Raw genomic sequence first — 22,688 nt, forward strand, 5'->3', positions numbered from 1 at the left:
GTAAGAGTAAACTTTATTCAATAAAGATTTATTTTATTCAATAACCTCACTCTAGAAACTTCCAGTTGTGGAATACTTTCCTCTCTTTATTTATAATAAATTATTTATTATCACATAACAAAGCAACGCCACGTAATATCCAGTAATCAGGATTTTTTAAAGTTTGCAGCCAAAGCGGTGTTATTAACAGCGTATAAGTCCTCTGAGGTTTTTTATATACGGGACACTGCGCAGGAAAGGAAGCATTCGAATTATATATCGCACTATTATTATATAGGTACTTCACATTTGTATTAAAGTAAACTAAACTGAAGTATACTAGTCGTACTTGATATAATTTCGGACTCTTGTCTGGGGCATTATGTAAAGCAAATATATGTACCACCGGCATTAATACGTAAAGGACTTTATTTGCCGATTCGCACAAACGGCTATTTCTTCGGTCCCAGCCGGCACCCTCAAGAAACAGACCATAAACGTAAACACCTTCCTGTTTCGCGAACATCGATATCATTAATTATTGCACAAGAATTTTGTATATACGTTGTGTAATTATCATTACATACAGGTGGCGGTGTTTTGATTTCTTCTGCCATATTACGTAAGACTTCATTATGAAGCGTAACATTATCCAAAGCCCATTTATGAGCACGCGTTATTTCTTGTTTCATCGCCGTCAAAAATCCTGCAAACACCGTTTTCAAACCTCACGTTACGTCAAGAATTCATTTAACGCGAAAATTTGTATATTGAATGCCTTGCGGATTGAAGAAGCCAGTCATCCAAAACTTCGTCGGTCTCCCACTGCGCAGCCAAGTCGAGAACTGTTGGTTCCTGTCCAACAGTTCCGTAAACCAGAATCCCAAAGAAGCGGACTCCCACGATCGAGCTTTCCAGATCTTCGGTATCCTGGCGTCATATATATTATCGAGAGCATCTCGCAGTTCCTAAAAATGTATTCATATTTATTCACTTTATGGAACATTATTGTGCTTTATACAACGATCATAATTAAAAGATTCTAAGGAAATCACCTCGCTCATTATAATTACGCCTTCTATGGCCAAGAGAAGATCCTTGAGCATAACGCGTACTAATTTTATAACCACCTGCATTCTGTCGATCTCTTGTTTTAAGAAAATGTTCATTGGGGCGGTATGATCCATTGCGTGTAATCTGTGATAACATCAAAAAATTTGTTATTTTCTTTATTAAATTTTAAAAACTATCAGTTTTTGTCTTGGATAGCCAAATCTGTTAAGAATAAATTTTGAAAGTGTTTGCTACAGATTTTGTCGATGGAATGCCAGCAGAAATATAACGGAATTTGTTAACAGAGTATAATGGCAGACTGCAGAAACTGAGTAGAATCTGCTGTTTCATGATCATTTATAAATGATGTGTTCCATTCAAATTTACGAAATGACATATTCTGTTCGGTTTCTGTCGACAATCTGTTATCAAATTATATCGGTAGGTTGTGCCATCAAAACACGAGTTTAATGCCGACACAGATGATACGAATCTGTTGTAATATCTGAGTAAATCTACTGCCAATTTATTGTCATATCGCAGGCAGTTTGTTTAGTCTGTTATTTGTTATTCTTTATCAAATGTTACAAAAAATAATTAGTAGTTAAGATCGAAAGACAGCAGATAGACCTCTCTTTAACTTCAAACATGTCATACAGTCCCGGAACTTTTTCTAGCATTTCTTTCGCCTGTCTTGTAACAACTACTTCTCGAGATTCTGCACCAACGACACCCGCTTCTTTCGGCTGCACGGATATTATTATATCCAACACGGTCTGTGTTGTATTACTCTGGTATCTACAATATGACAAGCATAATTTTTCAACTACTTTACATAACTGTTCTTACATATATGTGCGTAGCTCTTCTCGCGACAATATCTTACGTAATATCTGCATTTGGGTGCAAGCCATATACTTGTGGCGGATCTACGGGACTCATGGCATCTATCGCCTTCAGATAGTCGCTTACTTGCTTAAATATTAAAAGCGGATAATTCTTGTAAAAAACAAAACCTTCTGCGAAGAGCGCTTCCGTAAACCACACTTTCGCGAAGGTATTTAACAGCCTTTTATCGTAGTCGTCTGTAACGCGTCCACCATATTGTACCTCGCCTATCATATAACTGAAAATCCAAATATGTGCAGAGGGAGAGTTAATAGCTAAGAAGAAGAAAAAGAGAGCTGACAATTTGGATTTATTCATTTACCGCACGCTCTGCCAATTTATACCACGCTTCGGATCATAGTCATTCAGATGATTATTCATGAACATGCAGGATGCCAACCAGTCCGCCGAGTTAAATTCGTAAGGTATGTTCCATCCCAGAGGACCAAACTTCCGTCTTTCCTGAACAACGGTATGCAGGAATGACACGGTGTATATTAGCGGTATATATTGCGTAGCGTCACACTGGTCCAACATTTCCTGATTCATACCGCTGTATGTCGCCAATAAACCTGCTCGTATTCCTAACGCGGAAATCACACCTTGATTATGCTTCCCTTATTTCCTTATATAGGGATACATCTTTATTTAAGGAAATAAAAATAGATGCCTTGCGGGGGTTCGTATGTATATTTTATAGACATTTGGAGTAAGGAAACAGGAAAGTCTTTGTGCGGTTCCGTTGTGATCCACACGCGAAAATCCGGATGTGGCGTTTCCATTTCTAAAAGAAAGTTTGCCAATTCCGCCATGTACTCCAAGCCTAAGTGACAATTTTGGCATAAAACCCAAAAACCCTGCAAGTTGCTTAAATTAATAACGCTCTGCGACAAGGAAAAGGGATTCATTCCTTTTTATAATATACTTCAGTTCTCGCGCTACTAAGCAGCCTACGAGCATGAACTTCTTGACCCTGTCCCATCGATATGCTTCTACAAACGATTTCCATTTTCTTGGCGAGTTGCTCGATACTAGGCGTAGGGTCCGATCCCATGCTTAAGAAACAGATCATTGGTGTGTTTGGCCTTGACTCGCTGTGCATTACATCCAAAAGCGTAATCACGGGCTCTGCATATTTTGCTCCTAAAGAAGATGCTATATATTTCCTTGATTGCGACAACGCTCTATCCATGCACCAAGCCCTGCAAACATGTTTTACAGGATTTTAAATACATGTAAGTAAAAAATTCTTGAGATTTGATATATTGTATATTTAATTAAATTTTCCGAAAGCATTTTTCTTGTACTTTCTATTAGAAATACTCGATCTTTCGAGAATATATTTCACAGTTTGTATTTTGTATTTGTAATATAAAATATTAGATTTCAATAATATAATATTTTGCCAGTCCTGAATTTTTAATTTGTGAAAATTATCTTACTGGAAGATTACCTTATCAAAAGCAATCGACGGAATGTATCCAATGTGTTGTAACCATTTGGTATAACTTCCTCCTCTGGTGCATCTTTGTCGAACCAATGTTTCCAAACTTTCTCGGAGGTGGGTACTTGAGATACGATGTACTGAAATTGTCGTAACGACGACAGCGCGACTAAATTAAGCCACGTCACATCCGTGATCCATCTGCAAGGTTTCGGCTCGACTGCTTTTAAGTCCAGCGCCGCGCCGCCTTTAATAAGATACTGAAATTCCTCGTGCATGATACTGCCGCGTTGCAGATCGATTTTTAGCGTCATCAACAAAATAAACATATATTTATGTATCTCGTAAAGCCCGCGTGATTTGTACTTAAATATATCGTAAGTCAGATATTCGATGATGTGATTTATTCTTCTCTGATTGACTGGACTCTTTTCGGACCTGTGGTCAAGAATCAGGATTTAATCCACGTTACTCAGCAAAATAGGATTTGTATTTACGACATTAGGAACATCTGTCGTAGCACAATACAAGTCACTTGCATTACGCGGAAACTATATATATTTACCTAGCCATTGAGATATCAAATCGTTCTAAGAATTGGACGAGGGACGTTTGATACATGCAATTGACATGTGGCATGTCACATATCAAGAAGTATAAAACGCTACCGCGCGTTGCAACCGGTCGGAATTCTTCACGTGCTGCATCAATTTTTAACTCTGTATCTTTTGCGATACTCAGCTTTCTATTTATCTCCGCCGCTGTTTGTTTCGTGGTATTTAATACCGACATTAATTCAACGTCTTCTATCAAAGGCCCCTTTAAAAGAATAAAAAATATCACAGAGAAGATTTTTAATTGCACTTATTTCAGAGTTATTTAACTAGTGCTGCAAAGAGAACGATATACATACTTGTACAGTTCCCAATTTGTGTAGAAGATTCGTTTCTAATTCTTTAATCTTTCTATTATTTGCGGCTACGTCGGCAATCAATTGCGTTTTTTCTGTCTCCAACTCTTTCTTCTCTGTTAAAATGACTCTTCCTAACAGTTGATCCTCTAGACCTGTGAAAGTAAGGCACAATATGGATTAAACAAAATTGTAATAAAAAGCATGTTCTTATAAATACACATTTATAAGTATACCACGCAGAAATAGAATACACTTTTACCTTTCATTGTAACAGTAAAATCGATTATAGATGCGTGGGCGAATATTTCTGGAGTATAAAAAGGATTTGGTAGTTTCGTTGTAATATAAAGTCTGAAATCTTTGCTAATATCCACTTCTTTGTCGCCTAATTTGACCTGTTATAACAATAAATCATGTAAAATATAAAATTACACAAAAATTACGATCTAAGATATCTTTATACCTTGAAGGAGGTTCCTATTTTTATAAAATTCTTTTCTAGCAAGTTATCTAACACTGGATCTATTTCTTCCCCTACGTCTTGGATCAATAGTGGTCGTCCTATCGATACAGAATCTTCCAGATGATTTCTAAAGTATTTGTGCGTGAACCATGTTATCTGAAGAATGCATTAGGATACGTTAAATCAATCTCATTGCATTCCGTATTTTGTTCTATTATTATACCTGTAAATCAAATTCTTTCTCTTTATTTTTAATCCATGTTTTGCCTTGCAACTGTGGGTCAATCAATAGAGGATATCTTGATGCTTTCGTTACAATTATCCCATTTTGAATCGATAACTCATCGGTTGGTAGACCTTGCAAGTTCCAGTCACCAATCTATGACAAAGTGGATATTTATTCGCTACGAATTTTAATTATACTTCTTATGCCACGTACTAATTTATATAATTTTACCGTAGCTGTATCTGTCAACGTATTAACAATGTTTAAGGTAATAGAAATTGGGATCTTTCTATCTTGTATGAAGTCAAGCCATTTCCTTTGCAAAAGAACTCGGAATTCTTGATTAAATGGTCCGCAATAAGAGAGAAATCCTGTTAACACCAACACATCTCCAACGAGACGTTCCGTTTCTGATTTAAATATAGTCACTTGCTCCGTCCATCTTATTTTTTCTCCAGATAATCCTTCAATCATAGCGGTTGCAATATCCATTTTTGCTTGGCAAGCCGCAGCTTGGTCGATAATTTTCTAATGAAAACAGTTAAACATACATGTTACGTAACTAATTTGAGTTTCATTAATATTGTTATCATACTTGTCGTTCTCGCATCACGGCATCGAATTCATTTTGCACTATCTTTAAAGCGTCGTCCTTTTCTTTCAATAATTCTTCTGCCTCGAGTAAATTTTTATTAGCTTTCTCGTAATTATTTTCTTGTACAACAAGATTTGCCTACAACATGATTCTTTCTGATTACATATTTCTTAACGCCATATATTTTCCTATCGGAACTAAAGAACAGTCAACGTTATTTTGTAATTTAAAAATTGGAAGAAGAAAATCAATGCATTTTGTGTTTAGGTATGGAGAATATTTCTTCCTACAAGCCATGGAATGACATCGGCTGTTCTCATTTCACAACAATGTTTATTAATAGGGAATACCTTCAAAGGCAGCACATCTTTATTTATTTCATAAAAAGCAACCATGGAGATTGTCCACTGTATGAGACCCGCAACATTTCCACAGGCTTGTATTGCGGCTTCGTAAGTATACATGTGAAAATTTAAATATGGCATCATTAAGTCGACAGTTTCAGCATTAATATTATCCTTAGGAAAATTTTGTAAATTGTATAAAAATCTGGTATCAGCTAAGACCTGCAAAAAGTAGCATGCGAATAATATTTTGCGTTTGACTTAAAAGATTTTTTCCAATATAATCAATCAATATTAAATAAGCTATTTACGGTCCGAGCTTGGATCTTAGTAGCCTAATAAGCTCCAAGCTCGGACCGTAAATGACTTATTTAATATGATTGATTGTATATCATAACGGTCTTGTTTCTCTTATTATTTTTTTTTCCAATAATGTTCATTAACATAAAAATTTATATTCACAGGACTTACCTTTAATGATTCTGACCACGAAGGTGTTAGAAATTGATGTTCGTAATCTGGTTTGACTGATTCCAGCTTCCGTCCGAATAGAATCAGAACGCAATCCATTATGAGGGTAATTAAATACGGTGGTTTAGCCAATTTACGAACGGTAGAGATGTCTGCTGCTTTTATGGTCTGAAATATAATGTTGTCAATGAATGTTTGCGCGCGCGTCAACATTTTACATAAATGTTATTATCAATTATTGGTCACAGCACCTGCAGTGCAGCTTCGGCTTCCAATAAGGCAGGCTCCGCAGCTTTCAACTTCTGTTCCGCCACTGCCTTATCTTTCGCTATCACTTTCAGAATCGCTTCCGCTTCATCTTTCGACACTTGCACTTTTGCTTTCACACCCTCAGCTTCTCTCTTTTTCTCATTCACAGTAACAAGAATCTAAATATATATTACATTAGTACATACGAAATTAAAGTCGGAATTTCTAATAAAATTGATGTTTTACAAAACTATATTTCTTACCGCTTCCACTTGAACATTTTTTGCTGCAATCTCCTCTTGATTTTTTTCCAATTCGTGCCGTAACACATCGACCTGAGCCGCAGCGTCAATTAATTTATTCAAACCGCTACTCATATTAGAAGCAAGCATATTAATATTATCCAAACGTTGCTTGTAAAGCGTTTTGTAACTGTCGAGAAACGTTAAAAATGATCTTGGAGTCACGTATACTTGACGTCGGAACCTGTGTTTGTTGAAATTAAATTAGTTTAATTATTTACACACGGACGGTGAAGCGCTGATGAAAAGATAAAGAAGTGAAACCTGTCGAAATATTCCGCACAGATATCGCTTACGTCATCATGAATATCGCCCACAACTTGCGTTAATTGTTGTTTTACTTCCGGGCTGCATATGACTTTATATGTGCCTAGGAAGTGCTCGCCGACTGCGTATAGTGCGTCCCTTGGCCATCTCAAAAACCAATTTATCGTGCAACCGGATATAAGGCCAGGGAATTTTAATGCTCGAGATCTAAACTTTCCACTGACCTGTGCAAATTAATTATCAACTTGATAACTCAGTAGGAGAATGAAAAGAATAAATGCAAATATCTTTAACAGTGATAGTAACGAGACTCACTGGTGAAAAGCATAAGACTATATGTAGATTATTTCTCGCTCGCGATATAAAGTAATCGTAAAGATTGTCTTGCGTCGGAGGTCGTCGGGGATCGGCTTTTTTCATTAGCGGCGTGACAGTCGTCAAAATGTCATCTAATTCATCCTTTGGAAAAAGATTAGCCACTTCGCCAACGCTTAATATGTTGTTTATATATTCTAAAAATGCTTCGTCTTTTACTTCGTTGTCAGTGAAAATAAAAGTGAGACCTTTGCTGTCTGTACCAGCGGTACGATACAATTTTCGCAAATCGTCCATCAAACTAGCTACATTATAAATCCTGAAAATATAATTATACATATTATTTTTTCATATAATTTCAATCACATCCAGAATACGTGAAACATCCAGAGTAAAACATTCTCACAATATTTCTACAAAACTGCGCATGCAAAATAAAAAAAAACTCAATATACGGTAAAATTAAAACTACAGATTGTAATTTTGTAATTATTTTCTGCAGCATTTCGCGTTTTGCAACTTCCAATAGGACATTATTAGAATATTTGTTATGGAACATATTTAGATGCTTATTGTTAGTGGATACTTGCCTGGATAACGTTATTTGAAAGAAGTTAAATCCTGCAATGAAGGATGCCAGTCGCGTCAGGCTCTGCTTGCCGGATCCTCCTATACCTACCAGCAACGCATTGCCTCTGGGAACTCCAAGTATTCTCAATATTCGTATCAAGTGCACCAGAGCGTCGTGGAAGAAGACCAGATCGAGATGCATGCCACGTACGTATTCATTAAATTGCTCCATATTTTGTTGAACTTTTGCGATAACGATATCGTAACTACGGGTAAAAATATATAAAAATATCTTTAATGACTATCCATTTTTAAGTCCATCACATCAGACAAGAAGTTCAGTTCGGCATACCTTGGTATCTCCTCATAAATTTTTGGTGCCTCTAGTACAAAATCTTCCGGCTCGTCACCTGTCGGTTCTGGTGGTTCGCGCAAAAAGTCAACGAAGTATGTCTCGACTGGGGAATAATACTGAAAATCTGGACCTAACATCTTTTCCGCGGTCCGCCATAACGTATTTTGAAACCATTCTTTATCGGCTGCGGTGATGAAGCTACGAATGATTTATTTACACGATTAAGCAAATAGAGCAAAAGTATTTCCATTTCGTAATTACAAGAAGAACAAACCGATCCGCTATCACGCGCGTGCATTCATGCTCCCATAATTTCAGCAGTGTCGTTATAGATTCACACTCGGCTCTCTCTATTCTGAGTATTCCCTCCCAAATGCGAGAAAGATCACGCAAGTTAAAAACGTAATGAAACTTGGCTGGTGTCGGTAACATCTTCGCTTTAGTTTGCTGCCACAATATTCGAATCAACGGTATGAGCTTCGGCAAGAAATTAACGATAGTTTCGGAGAATCTCGTAATGCAGAAATAGCCTTGGCCGATGACACCTGCAATTTTTGATTCATATTGTATAAATTATGTTCAACGTGTTTCACTGAACGAGCGATTAATTGTCCATACTGAAAATTGTATCCATGGATTTGTTGGACGGTAATGTGCAATTAAAAATGTTGAACTGCCGTTTCAATCGCGGTGGAATATCATTTCGTCCTCCACCCGGATGATGCATCGCGGCAAGTAGCATAATATCTTGCATAGTGCAAAAGTCGCCCGGTTTATCCAAGGAGTAGAACCCTTTGTACTCCATTAACTGACGTACAATCTCGTTCGTAATTTGATCGCCCCATTCATTTATAGCCGGCATATTTATATCGTCAATAAAGATGGTCATTTTCCGTCCACCAGGTGGACCATAAGTGGTGCCCACTCGCTTTTCAACATAGCTCTCGAATACACGCTGAAGAAAGTGATGAGAAGTAATTAACATAATCGTATCAGCGCAATTAAAAATTTAAATAAGAGACTTATTTATTGCAATACCATATAATGCTTGGAGTTATTCACCTGAACCATGTTGGGCGTGGATGCTGAAGAAAAATTAAAAAACTTATTCAAATGATATTCGGGATCGTGCTTAGACATATAGCTTTTCATCATTACGCTTTTTGCGGTGCCGGCTTCCCCTATTGTACAATTAATCCATATTCATATTATGTAATTAATACTATTAGAAAAGGATATATGTTTAATTAATTTATAGAATAGCTAAAAAAACACTAGCTAAAATGCCGATTGCTAAAATGTTACGTGTAAACTACCTATTAAAAGTACTGCCTTTCCCTGTCTCGCTATAATATCAATTAAATATAATGTCCTCGTATTATCGACATTAGGAACAAGAATAGTATGGTATTCTAAGACACGATCTGAAGGATATTCAAATTCTGGCACCATTTTACTCCAATGTAGCCATTTTCCATCGTCTGATACTAGATACTCAAAAATAGTTTCATCTTCCTAAGTGAATATTTATAAGCGGAAAAAATATTAATAACGGTACACATTGTGCTTTAGCAAATTAAATAACATATAAATTTATCATATACGAACTGTATACTTCGGCCAGTTACAATTTGATTCATGATGTACAAGGTATTCCTGTAATGCAAATCGTCCATCTAACTCTAACATTGCACCCAAGCTCCACATTACAGAAAATAGAAAAAGCTTCTCGATATGATGCTCAGGTAATATTTCTAAAAATTACAACTTTGATGAAATATTTGACAAGTATATATTTTGTTCCAAATTAAAATTTAATTATAAAGTAAAATTATTTAATAGCTACGGTAGCTACTGTACTTATAAAATTATTAAAAACTTTAAAAAATACGAATTAATAATATATTAAAGAATATATAGAAAAAACAAGATTAGAAAACTATGAAAATACTTGAAAAAAGATACATACAGAAAATGATAAAATAAATATCATTTCTTTATCATATAAATGATAAAAATTATTAAATATATTCTAACAAAGTGCTTGCTGTTTTTGACGTAACACGTTAAGTGAATAAATATTTGTATGTAAAGGAGAAGTTTATATATTCATATTTACTAGTTGGGTCAGAATTTCCGACATTTAACCCTTCCAGTAAGTCAATGCACTGTCGTATATAAAGCGCTTCTAAAAGCATCATTTTAGTTTGAAGCTTTGTTTGAACGAATGTATGTGCATCTCCATATATTTTATAAAATAACGTTCGTAACACTCGAGCTTTGTTGTTGGAACACTTTCTAAGCCAACCCTGTATTAAAAGTATTGTAACATCACAATAAGCTACGGCACAGAGAATATCTCCCCGGAAATTACAAAACCCCAGATCCATATTACCTCTAAAATTGAATTCCATTTTAGCACAGAGGCACTGACGAATACCATTCCCATACGCGATATAGTCGCCGGAGACGCATTATCTACATTATCAGGTTCGAACACTAACTTAGTGTTTGGTGCCATTATAATTCGATCGCCATTTGCCAATGTTAAAGTTTTATTGTCGTCCAAAACAGAATTTAAATTTTCAATCCATACTGCATCGACGGGGCCGTCTAATACCATCCATAAATTTTCCGTCTTCTTCGTTTGCGTGGACCTTCGCCATATAATAGAGAATATACCGTCTGTCCAATCATTCGTCGCAACATCGAGTCTTCCAAACATTTGAGACGCAGTTATCGCCTATCAATATTTTTTCATATAAGTAAAAAAAAATTATTTCTTTATCAATATATCTGATGTAACGGAGAACTATTATTAAACAGATACTGACTTTTGGATTCATTCTAATTTCTTTATGCGGTATACCCATCTCTGTTAGAGCTCTCATTAGTGCCCACATGCATCGCGTTTTACCAGATCCTGTTGGTCCGAGAACCATCAAACCATGGCGAACGAGCGACGTTTCGTATAACTGCAAATTACCAACATCATTATCATTATTTTTCTGTCAATGATAACATAACTTATATTAATTCTGTGTACAATATTTGAGTCCTTAAAAAACACTTATTAAACTTCTTTGGACAGATTTACGCAAATATTTAAAAAAATATACATATTTGTTTAAGAAATTTTCAACACAACATAGTGTTTCATAAAATTAAAACAAAGAGAATAGGAATAAATAAATAAATAAATATATGTTAACATATTGAAAGTACCTGAACAGTTTTCAAGTTCCATTCGCTGTGATTCATTATACCAAGGGCGATAGTAGCGTTATCTATTGCTTTCTGTAATTCTTTATATGTCTTCGTTGTTAACTTTATACCCGGGAACATATCTTCAATAAGCGACATGAAAAGCGGCTCGTCTTCATCCACTAATTTCGATAAATTCATATCGCTAAGTAAGAAAATTAACGCAGATTCAGATTATCTCTCCTTTCAGTATTCAAATAACTTCTGAGGACAAAATACAACAGTTGATGGCATGGTGACTTACCGTAGTACCCTCATAAGTGTGGTTTCTTCAGAATCGGTGGGATGCGCGCGTTTCTGAGCACCAAGTGTGCGTAGACATGACAAAATGTTCCTCAATCCAAAATCATAATGTACCTGTTTGCTGAGCTGCTCCTCGCATAGTTTGTACAATATAAAAAATTTCCGCGCTAGTACTACGTTCTCTTTGAAGCCACATGCCGCGAGTTTTACTCGCATTATGATCTAAGCAAGTAAAATTAAATTTACGGAATTAAATTAAATTTTATAATGAGGTAAATCCGATTTTTTACAGGTATCTACATGTATATAGCTTTCATATTTTAACATACAAAAGGAAATAATAATATTTTAATGTACTTGTCTGTCAGGAACCATCATCGCTACACTTCTAAATTGTATTTTTAAATTTTCCGGTAATTCTTGTCGACCAGCATACCCGGGATTCATTGTAATGAATATTCCGAATTCATAATTGAGTTTATATGTTTCACCATCACTGCAAAGAAAGTATACCTATATAGTTTGTCAAAGATAATTATAATTTATTTAGAATTTTTCATTTACTTATATATTTTTTTATTATAGAAATAAAGGTTATTTAGAAATTAATATTTGTTAAAGATTATGTAATTAGTAAAAGAGAGAAAATTTAAAAAGAATGATAAAACTTTCTAATTTTTGAATAAAAACCTTAATTTTGTATGATAAAAAATCATCGATTTCTTTTCTTTTGTACCTGAATAAAAAAGTTGTCTTTCTCTCTTTTCGCGCGTTAAGCACGATTGCTATTTGCTGTGCGGCGACGGATAATACCGGTAGATCAATTCGATTAAATTCGTCAAAGCATCCCCAGCTGCCGGATTGCGCTAGTCCTTTAAATATTCTGCCTAAACCTCGGAAATCCATTTGATCGGAGCAATTAAAAACAACGACGTATTTTCCCAGTGCTTTCCCCATGTCTTTCGTCGTTTCCGTTTTACCCGTGCCGGCAGGACCTGCGGGAGCTCCGCCAAAATTCATTCCTAAAAAAAATATTTGCGAGGGACGACAGTAAGTGGCGTGACGTAAATACCGGTACAAATGCTATTTTACACACTATTTTTCCTTTAATGCAAGTATCATACCCACAGCCTGCGCTAGTGTTATGTAACACCTGTCTGTGAGTGGTGTAATTGCAAGTCGATCTGTACAACCCAAGAATTCATTTTGATAAACAAATTCCATATCAGTTATCTTAATTGGAACTTCCTCTGAATCGACGTCGTAATAGAATCGACACTGTTTTAACCACTCAAAATCATATATACTTCGAATTCTGAGACGACATAACTCGTCAAATATGTCTCTGAAAAGTATAAATGTAATTTACTTTTCTCAGTCTTTATTACGTTATAATTATTAATTATGAGACAATATTCACAGACGAATAAAGTCAGTACCTTTGGTGCACGTGTATTGTTATTAAACATTCGTATTTTATTCTGGCATACTTTGTAAGATCCTTAACAGTTACTTCTATAAGACTGTTTAACAGATCTAGGAACCATTGATTGGTCCTTTTCATTATCGTCCGGTCGCGTTTGGCTGTCGTGATTGCTATTTCAGAATCTCGTGTCCATAAAACTTGTAGTGCTAATAGACCGACCTATGAAAAGTGAAAATATTTGCAATTGATGTCTGTTAAATACACGAGCTTCGTATGCACATCATCTTACTTGCAAAACGGAATTTTCTATCAATAACAAGATGTCAAATTCAGATGTGCGAAGTGATTGCTGTCCCAGCGAAATCACGGCACCGACGGACTGTTGGTGGACCGTTAATAAAACATTTAACCAGTTCTCCACGCCTCCTATACACGCGACTTCTTTTTCCAACACTATTTGCTCGTCTTCCCGTGAATGCATTGCTACAATTTTGTCATATTCCTTTTCGGAAAACTTCAGCTATGTACAAAAGATACTATAATAAGATCACGTACATAAAAAAACATGCAATACATAAGACTTATTATAGGAACAATAATAATTCTCTTTGTAATGCGTGATATGATTGTTACACTTTGTGATAATTTTATCTTTCTGTCACATCATATCTCATTACTTTTGCTATATTATCGAAAAATCCATCAAGATAATTCTGTATCGTGTGACAATCCGCTGCTTGTCCAAGTATCTCCAGCAAAGTAGGATCCGATATAAAGCAGAATCTTGGGAAAATAACTCGCTTGGTTTCCAAATAGCTGTATTAGTAGAATTTCGTTGATTAGACTTGACAGTCTGCAAGCAGTTACTTCATTTTGACAATAATATGTATACCCGCTAAGTGACTTCTGGCACGATTCCAGTTGTTCTAGTAAATGAGGTAAAAACTGGCTCATCGTTTCGTCTCCAGTACACGTTTCAACCGCATTTAATCTTTCATGAGCGCGAAGCATAAGCTTGACCCAAGCCTTATCAATAGTCTAAAATATAATAATACACGTTTATATTATTTCGTTGATAATGCCATCGCAAGTTTTTCGTAGAGTACATTAAAGCGTTTCGCTTCAGTAGGTAGTTGCTTCGATATGTCGCCGCCAATAAATACTGCTTCCAGATAAGCCCACAGATTCTGCACAGTTAACCATTTCGCCAATATTTCCGATGTATTGCTAAGCTTGGTCTGCCACAACTGAATCTCTTTCTTAAACGGTGCATTGTAACTATAAAACGTTGGATGTGAATGTAGTATGTATTATAAGAGCTAATAATTTCAGGTTCAGAGATATATCTGATATACCGATTTGCCAGTAAAGAGCTTATGATCATTAAACTGTCCTCCAGCAGCGCTATTATTTCAGCCGTTTCGATACCCTTCAGCAGTAGTTCGCCTCTCTGCTTGAAATGGGCAAATTGCAGATTTATAACCGCCCAATCCGCAATTACTTGCTTCAATTTAAACTCGATGTCTTGCTCCTTCACTGCACTAATACATATGTCCTATAACGTATAATATTTATGAGTATAACTTTTAAATTTTATTGTAACATATTGTAATACATTATTTTGTAAAAAGATGTATATTGAGTGACACTAATTGAAAACAGTAATTTCACAACTTAATTAAGCCTCTTACACAATGCGAGGTGATAGCGACAGCGATAATGATAGCGACAAAATTTTCAATCTATCGGAAGCCGTGTATCAATGCTGTAGCTTTGCCAGCAATTTTGTCGCTATCGCTATCGCTATCGCCTCGCATTGTGTAAGGGGCTTTAGGCATACCTCTACATCATCTTTGTATTTCAACAAAGGTGCCTGCATAACGTTTGCTAAAGTAAATGTTTCAGATTCTACATCAAAGAAATATTGACAGAGTTTAGACAGTTTCTCCCAATGTCTGTCTTTCATGGCTTTATTAGCCATCATCTCTAACAATGGGCACATTTCATTAAAATCGTCGATTTTCTTTTTCAGATCGATATATGCGGGCCATTCTCTCATAGCTTTAGGTAACTTTCGACATCTAAAATAATATTGCACAGTATTATTATAAGAATTTTATAATATTATACATATGATTAATCTTGTTAAACATAAGTAATTGTCAGCCTAGTTTACTTGTTTTGGAAGTCGGCCAACTCAGTTATCATTGACTCAATATCAATTTCGGACCATGGAATATCGTAATAGCTATCAATAGTGCGCATAACTTGCAAATACAATGTGTATAATTTCTGTAATAAATTAATTTCTCTTTTTCTCTGTTGTAGAGCTGGGTACTCCGTCACTTCTATACCAAATAAGCTTTCGCCGCTGCTGTAAGTTTCATATCTTTCCCAAAGCTCTTCAAAACGCGCTTGGAACAGAATAAGTCTTGAAACACAAAAATAACAACGTGAAAAATGATATTATTATTTGCATATCAATTTTATTCAAATCAAAGAATTACTTTTTCTATAATTAATTTTTAATTAATATACATGAAATTTTACAACCCAAAAATATGAGATACTAGTGAAATGTTATACCGTTCGCTAGCTTCTTTTGCAGGTATTCCTTCAACCATTGGGCCACTTAGTGCAAAATCAATGTCAAATTGAGCTACCTTCTTTTTAAGAACTACAACTCCATCAATAAGTTCCGTTTTCAATGGCTCTTGCATCTCACATATAACTGCTTGAACTTGTTTCGCCTACAAAAATATAAATGTTACTTATTCGCAGAATAAAATGAAGGAGATTGCTAAAATATAATTATAATATAAAAAATATAATTAAAATAAATTAAAATATAAAATATAATTATTAAGCAGAATAAATATTAAATAAGAACAAATTAATACCGTATTGAGCATGTTGCTAAAATTGTATCTCAGTCCGTCTACTATATCTTGGTCCTCTTTTAATATATCGATATTAAACTTTCCCATTAATGTATAAGTCTCTTCAATCAAAATTAGTTCCATGTCTAATGGTACAAAATCATCTCGTATTTCTCCCAAGCATTTCATTGCAACTCTAACATCCTCTAAATCTTTGATGTGCCTTGAGAGAACTTTATTCTTTTCAAAAATGTAATCTGTTATTTTTTGTAATTTTTCCTTGTATTTATTTGATAAGGAGACACCCAACGATTTTTTCCACGCATTTGCTTCAACGAGGAACGCTAATTTTAATTTATCTATAAAATAAAAATTATTAAATGACACTAGTCAACAAAATTATAATATTAATAAAATATGTGTACCACACTAACTAAAAAGAAATGCCGCTTATTTATGTGAAAAAAGAAAACGTACTATAAAAGGATTTAATTGCCACTTTTTACAAACTAAAATATATCAATTTCTAAACAAGTATGACGTCACAGAACTTTTTTATTGTCACGGTCGTAATTAGCACATACAGATTAACAAAAAATGAATGTTTTGATTTGTGTTAGAAAAACCTTGTTAATTAGTGCAATCCTTAGAAACATTTTTTATATCAAAAGTAAATAATAATATAATTATTACGATTATTCTATAATAAATCGAGTATAGATAAAATATGCTTATTAAAAATAACAATTGTAGTAACATTATTTTTGCGTACCTGTATTAATTTGAAGAGGACCAAGTATATGCCGGTCAGGTAAGTTTTTTATTTCTGTCATTAAGTCTTCATATTCCATAAACTTCTCTTTGATTTCTTGTATAAGAGGTTTGGAGTCAACAAACGCTTGTATAATTTCGTTTCTATTTTCTGCCCATATGTAAGAATATCGTAAATATGACTATAAAAATAAATAATTACATTAGTATAAATTACTACATATTATAAATATAAATTGAATTAAATATAATAATAATTTTTATACACACGTTGCCAACTTTAGAAACATCATCTCTTAACATTAATATTAAGCCTTGCAGACTCATGGAACTGCGGATTATGTCTTTGTGATCGGATACGCTTTGAAAATAAGTATTGAGCAAATCGTCTTTATCTGTATGACATTAACAAATAATATATATAAATAATTAAAAATACACTATATAAATTTACTATTCTCCTATAATGGTAATATAATAATAGTAATGTAATAATCTATCAGAAAAAATGTATGATAATATAGATAAAGAAATGTATCAGTTTTATTGTATATTTATTATCAATTTCGAGTATTTTATAATATTTTAGCCTTCTCTTACCAAGCGGTTTAGCTCGTGTATTTGTAGAATATCGTTGTCCCCACATAAACACTTTCTTGTGCGTTTCTATAATATTTGTTATAACTTTGCCAAATTGATTTTGCAACTCTTCTATTGATGGGATAATTACGATATTTGGTATTTGTAAAACAAAATATGTCATCATGATTGGAATTTCTTGTTCTATTGCAACGTCTTCAACCAACACGCTGAAGCAGAATACATTGATTTATTTATTTTTATCTCGTTCTTATCGTATTTTACAATAAAATAATAAATAAGAAATATAGTTAACATCTAAATACGTATAGATGCGCAATTAAGTACCTCATAATGGTTGCCTTCTTCTTTAATAAATCTAAAGAATTTTTAGTGCATTTTACTAAAGCTTCTATTAATTTATTATTGTAACACGCAAAAAGTTCCATACAATCATTGTGCACTTGACTTATTTTAACTTTGTTTGTTCTTTCGATATAACCAAAGCCTATATTTAATAATTCATTAATCGTCTCAATTCAAAATAATGCAAAATTAATTAATAATTTGAAGAATATAATACCCGGCTCGAACGGTCCCTGTATTAATCTGCTTTCGGATCCGTATTGTCTGTGCATTTTTTCGAGATCTAGCCAATTATATTTAACATCTTGCACGGTAGGATCAGTTATAAGGTCCATAAATTTATTAATAATCATAATAACAGCCTTCTCTGCCGCCGAAGATTTAATTTCCAAGTCAATTGCTATTTTATCTCTGAAAGCTATATTATCGGCTAAAAGTTGTTCTGGACTTTTCGGGTACTCATCTAGCTTCAGTAACATTAGTTCTGCAATAGACTCAAATACTTCATCCACTCTCGCTTCTTTCATGTCCGCCACTTCCTTAACAAATATCTCCGCGTTATGGATCTCTTCCTCTATTTTAGCGCATGCGTTAGAAATTTTCAGTGAGGACCATGTAATTATCGATACACAGGGTTGAAAAGCAACCTCAAGATTGACGAGTGCTATTTTTATTAGATTTAAGAACAAGATTGGGATAGATCGTCTGCACACACAAATACAATAAACGTATGAATATACGCGCAAAAATTTTAATCGGTAATTATCAAGTAAAATTTGTATACCTAAGGGCATCGTTTTTCTTGAGCAATTTCTTCACTCTCTCATAGGATAAAAATATCTTTTCTTTGCAAAAGATTAACATTTGTATAAAATCCGGCACTTCCAATCCAAACTTAGACATATGTTCGGATTCTCGTATTACTTCGTAAATGTAAGGATCGAAATTTAGGCAGTACTTATTTGTCTTTGGATGACGCACAAGCATAGGAGATGATAATGCCAGACGAACCTAGCAATTGAAAACTATGTCTCTAAATTATTTTAGGACAGTAACGATGTATATGCATGAGCAACTTTTGCAAAATTTCCGAAAAAATTAGTCTTTTAAAAATAAAAAGGTAAACTATAAACTCGAACGTTTTAATTTTTTATATTTATGTATGTCGCACATTTTAAACCCTGTCTAGTAAAATTTAATTTAGAAAATGCTACATTGTAGAAAAATATTTTGTCTCACAAATATGAAGAAATACATTTATTTAATTCCAAAACTAATTAAAGTACTTTGAAAATACGAAAATATAATAATTAGTTAAAACAGTAAAGTTGAAACTTACAATGCTAGCCGAATCGTACCACGCTTTGTAATATATTAATTCGTAATGAATGAACACATTGATGAGAGTATTATATATCTTAATGCACTTCTGCATGGAATCATGCGTAATCACTCTATGGTATGATTTAAACATATTCATAGGAATTTCAATGTGTTTATATAACTGCCGAATCCACAGGATCCTACCAGCGATGGGCGGAATATTCCTTGGTATAGGTGGATCGGATCTATTTTCATTGTATCTATCACGGATATCTTCGATCTCTTGTTCAAACATTGAGATGAGTTCTACGCACTTCCTATCAATCCTCAATTGCTTAAGATACAATTTTTGAAATCTGTGGGGGCATCATAATGTAAATTATAATACATTCTTACATGACTAAATTTAAGAAAATTGTCAAAGTACTACCTAGCTATTAAATTTAAACCCTGCGTTATGTTTGGCACGAGAGAAACGCAGTTGTGAAAAAACGTTCTCAACTCCACGTCGGTTTCCGCTACGCTCTTTTTGAATTCATCGTAATCGGTATCAAAATACGGTTTTCTGTGATCTAAGGGATCGTATTTTTGCGAAGAGATCTTTTTAAAATAATCCGTATACTTTTGCGCGTACATATTAATTCCTTCTATAGTCGAACTGTGCAGGATGGAGTACATCCGTGCTGCTTCAAGGATATCCATGATCTGTATTATATATCGCGAATAAAGTAACACAATATAACTCTGCACAGGTGTATCGTGAATTAATTATTACTTACTTACTTTTATTATTCTTGTCTTGAAAGCGGCAAACTTCCCAAAAACATACATTTCGGATACCTCGAAAGGCTTCTCGTCTGGAGATTCTTCGACCTTCTTACACATAGCGTCGTAACAGTCATGATATGTCTCACAAAGTTTAATACAATCCTGCAAAATAATCACCAATACTATGGTTTAATTTATAAAACAATAATAGTAGTGAAAAAAGCATTATTTTCATACATTTTTGTTTTATATCTTTACCTTTATTTTAGATATCATAGTACATTTCGATTCATTCCAAATGCTTAATTTTCCATCCTCCGTTAAATATGCTTTACACGCTAATATCATCTGATTTGTTATCTAAATAGAAATTATAAGTTGATGTATTAGAAACTAAATAGCTCATATGTAATCAGAACATTATAATTGTACATTTTAATATATGGAGAGGTAAAAACCACATTGATGTAAGTCATATTTTTTATTTTCTCGTGTGCATAGATGCAATTTATATATTGTACAGATTGCATCTATGCACACGAGAAAATATTTTTAAAAATTTGACTTACACCACTGTGGTTTTTACCCCTCCATATATATTATAGGTTTTTGAAAATTATTTTATAAGATTAAGATTAGTCGACTTTTGATTACAATTTATACAATTAAAAATAATGTATGTAGGTTCTGGTTAGTAAATTATTTTAGGAAAAAGTACCTTTACATATACTGCGGTTACCATCTTCCTCGTATTGAAAAATCGCGATGTAGCATAAATCATTCTTATAGCATACATGAGCGCAGGTAAGTAATCTCCTATCTTCGTTGGGTCTAATCTGTACAACGGTTGTGTAAATTTTTCTAAGGCATACAGATACTTCACGTTATCTTGAGATAAAATATGCACCGTTGTAACATGATCTTCTAACGTCTTCCATTTCTATATATATATATAAAAATACAGCGATGTACAATTCAATACACATTATGAATTTATAGTTTCGTACCTTTATAAGTTTTGATTTCGCTTCCGTTAGCAATTGTATAAATGCCTGGGTGTAAGAAGATTTTATGTGATTCATTATTGATGAAAACTGGCCGAACAATCGCCGCCAATACGCAAGTTCTGCAGTTGGTCCTACGGTTTCGGTTTCCCTGCGCAATTGTTGGCTTTCAACGATGGCCTGGAAAGTCGTTTTATAAAACCGTGAAATTTCCATTAAGCGATATATAGTTCGTATAAAAGTCATACCCGTTCCATCAATTTCATCCATATTCGGACATCAGCTTCTGCTGCTGCAATAACGTCTGGTTTACGAATGCTCTCTCTAATATTTTCGGGTAGCGCCAAACATTTCTGATATAAATCCCAGTTAATTTGAAAACATATAACACTTTGCAAATCTATCTTCGTCACTATGGGAAAAGAAAAGAAGTATTATCTTTTATCGCGAAGGATTTGACAACTGGAATAAATACGAAACGCAAGTTATTTACTGCTAAGAAATTCGCAAAAATCCTTAAAATCGCCTATAAAGTCGTCCTTTATCTTTTCCCCAGCTTCGCTCTTCGACAATTCTCCCCATTGCGTATTAGCAGTTAACGTACGTGCGTGCAAACGTGAAATTAAATCAGATATTCCTGCCAGCGCACTTTGCGATGTAGGATCCACCTCCGCATATGCATAATATGTTTCCTATGTAGAACATAAAATAGAGAGCGGCAGAAAGAGAGAAGAATGAAGAAAACGAAAAAATATATCATAAACTGCAAATTTCAAAACTAAATATTATGCATCATATTTTATGAATGCGAAAGTAAATTAAAATTCTTGCAATATTCCATAGGTATAAATTCCTGAAAAAACGATATGAACTCGAGATAATTCAAGATGACGCTTTGCATTAATTTTTTTAGCTTACATCGAGTAACTGTTTGACTCCAAATTCCAAATTTGACTTTAATCGATAAACTATAACGCATCTGCCTGAAAATTCTTCGGTAGTACCATCTGTTATGCAACAACGTATAACTTGCTGTTCTTTGCTAAGTTGTGGCGTCCATCGGCCGGATTCTGAGATTATGTAAATTTTATGTTTAGTATAACGGCGTAGCATGAAAATGTATTGTTGACGTAATCGCCATTGTTAACGTTATAGTTAAAATTGTAGTAAAATTGCGCGTGTAAAACAAGAGATCAGGGAAGTGTCCATCATTATACCGAATGTCGGCGGGCTCATAGGTTGAAGATATATAATAATCGCTTGTCTTCCACCCTCGGCGAAAAAATTGCTAAATACATTCACGTATTCATCTTTGTCGAGAATTCCTTCTTCCAGGACCTCAGCATCTGTGTTTAAAATGTATGCCACTGCCTCCAGGACATGTTGATGCGTAATTTTCAATAACCCTTGCCTGACATTACGAATTTCCTTGAATTTTGCCTAAAATAGAAAGACTTAAAATTATATACTAGGAAAATTTCTTTTCAATTTTCTTTATGTAATATTATCATGAAAAAAAATACAGATTATTTTTTACATTTAAATATCACTATCTTCTATTTTTTAAATCTTTTCTAATAAGTATAAAAGTATTTCTGAAATAATTTCCAAAATTGTTTCTCAAACATTTT

At 34.0% G+C, this 22,688-nt stretch overlaps 1 protein-coding gene across 1 annotated transcript in view; it reads right to left on the minus strand.

The window, feature by feature from the left end:
* Positions 1-59: 59 nt before the first annotated feature.
* The window catches only part of Kl-3 (dynein heavy chain 8, axonemal kl-3), a 35,933-nt gene continuing 13,304 nt past the window's right edge, over positions 60-22,688 (minus strand). The window contains exons 3-67 of the mRNA XM_071714615.1: positions 22,275-22,497; positions 21,976-22,127; positions 21,551-21,749; positions 21,306-21,469; positions 21,061-21,237; positions 20,772-20,993; positions 20,312-20,413; positions 20,069-20,215; positions 19,716-19,990; positions 19,302-19,641; positions 18,747-18,973; positions 18,180-18,667; positions 17,945-18,104; positions 17,618-17,826; positions 17,288-17,412; positions 17,019-17,199; positions 16,268-16,605; positions 15,954-16,117; positions 15,544-15,798; positions 15,208-15,448; positions 14,723-14,922; positions 14,474-14,645; positions 14,260-14,405; positions 14,045-14,183; positions 13,657-13,887; positions 13,381-13,586; positions 13,066-13,286; positions 12,678-12,963; positions 12,299-12,437; positions 11,943-12,163; positions 11,660-11,843; positions 11,269-11,409; positions 10,830-11,177; positions 10,554-10,743; positions 10,043-10,188; positions 9,751-9,949; positions 9,497-9,615; positions 9,053-9,389; positions 8,709-8,979; positions 8,432-8,632; positions 8,100-8,345; positions 7,510-7,828; positions 7,192-7,418; positions 6,889-7,111; positions 6,628-6,804; positions 6,377-6,544; positions 5,912-6,127; positions 5,562-5,699; positions 5,198-5,494; positions 4,964-5,119; positions 4,741-4,896; positions 4,537-4,672; positions 4,278-4,429; positions 3,930-4,183; positions 3,374-3,802; positions 2,846-3,122; positions 2,591-2,777; positions 2,243-2,504; positions 1,919-2,158; positions 1,663-1,830; positions 1,035-1,176; positions 758-947; positions 567-685; positions 329-490; positions 60-226 (exon numbers count right to left, since the gene is read on the minus strand). Coding sequence (XP_071570716.1) covers positions 101-226; positions 329-490; positions 567-685; positions 758-947; positions 1,035-1,176; positions 1,663-1,830; positions 1,919-2,158; positions 2,243-2,504; positions 2,591-2,777; positions 2,846-3,122; positions 3,374-3,802; positions 3,930-4,183; positions 4,278-4,429; positions 4,537-4,672; positions 4,741-4,896; positions 4,964-5,119; positions 5,198-5,494; positions 5,562-5,699; positions 5,912-6,127; positions 6,377-6,544; positions 6,628-6,804; positions 6,889-7,111; positions 7,192-7,418; positions 7,510-7,828; positions 8,100-8,345; positions 8,432-8,632; positions 8,709-8,979; positions 9,053-9,389; positions 9,497-9,615; positions 9,751-9,949; positions 10,043-10,188; positions 10,554-10,743; positions 10,830-11,177; positions 11,269-11,409; positions 11,660-11,843; positions 11,943-12,163; positions 12,299-12,437; positions 12,678-12,963; positions 13,066-13,286; positions 13,381-13,586; positions 13,657-13,887; positions 14,045-14,183; positions 14,260-14,405; positions 14,474-14,645; positions 14,723-14,922; positions 15,208-15,448; positions 15,544-15,798; positions 15,954-16,117; positions 16,268-16,605; positions 17,019-17,199; positions 17,288-17,412; positions 17,618-17,826; positions 17,945-18,104; positions 18,180-18,667; positions 18,747-18,973; positions 19,302-19,641; positions 19,716-19,990; positions 20,069-20,215; positions 20,312-20,413; positions 20,772-20,993; positions 21,061-21,237; positions 21,306-21,469; positions 21,551-21,749; positions 21,976-22,127; positions 22,275-22,497 — 13,653 coding nt within the window. The 3' untranslated portion in view covers positions 60-100. The remainder of the gene's footprint in view (positions 227-328; positions 491-566; positions 686-757; positions 948-1,034; positions 1,177-1,662; positions 1,831-1,918; positions 2,159-2,242; positions 2,505-2,590; positions 2,778-2,845; positions 3,123-3,373; positions 3,803-3,929; positions 4,184-4,277; positions 4,430-4,536; positions 4,673-4,740; positions 4,897-4,963; positions 5,120-5,197; positions 5,495-5,561; positions 5,700-5,911; positions 6,128-6,376; positions 6,545-6,627; positions 6,805-6,888; positions 7,112-7,191; positions 7,419-7,509; positions 7,829-8,099; positions 8,346-8,431; positions 8,633-8,708; positions 8,980-9,052; positions 9,390-9,496; positions 9,616-9,750; positions 9,950-10,042; positions 10,189-10,553; positions 10,744-10,829; positions 11,178-11,268; positions 11,410-11,659; positions 11,844-11,942; positions 12,164-12,298; positions 12,438-12,677; positions 12,964-13,065; positions 13,287-13,380; positions 13,587-13,656; positions 13,888-14,044; positions 14,184-14,259; positions 14,406-14,473; positions 14,646-14,722; positions 14,923-15,207; positions 15,449-15,543; positions 15,799-15,953; positions 16,118-16,267; positions 16,606-17,018; positions 17,200-17,287; positions 17,413-17,617; positions 17,827-17,944; positions 18,105-18,179; positions 18,668-18,746; positions 18,974-19,301; positions 19,642-19,715; positions 19,991-20,068; positions 20,216-20,311; positions 20,414-20,771; positions 20,994-21,060; positions 21,238-21,305; positions 21,470-21,550; positions 21,750-21,975; positions 22,128-22,274; positions 22,498-22,688) is intronic.

Source organism: Temnothorax nylanderi, unplaced genomic scaffold (genome assembly GCF_030848795.1).
Source record: "Temnothorax nylanderi isolate EJ_2023f unplaced genomic scaffold, tnyl_v1.0 TNYL_tig0143_pilon, whole genome shotgun sequence".
NCBI classification, from domain to species: domain Eukaryota; kingdom Metazoa; phylum Arthropoda; class Insecta; order Hymenoptera; family Formicidae; genus Temnothorax; species Temnothorax nylanderi.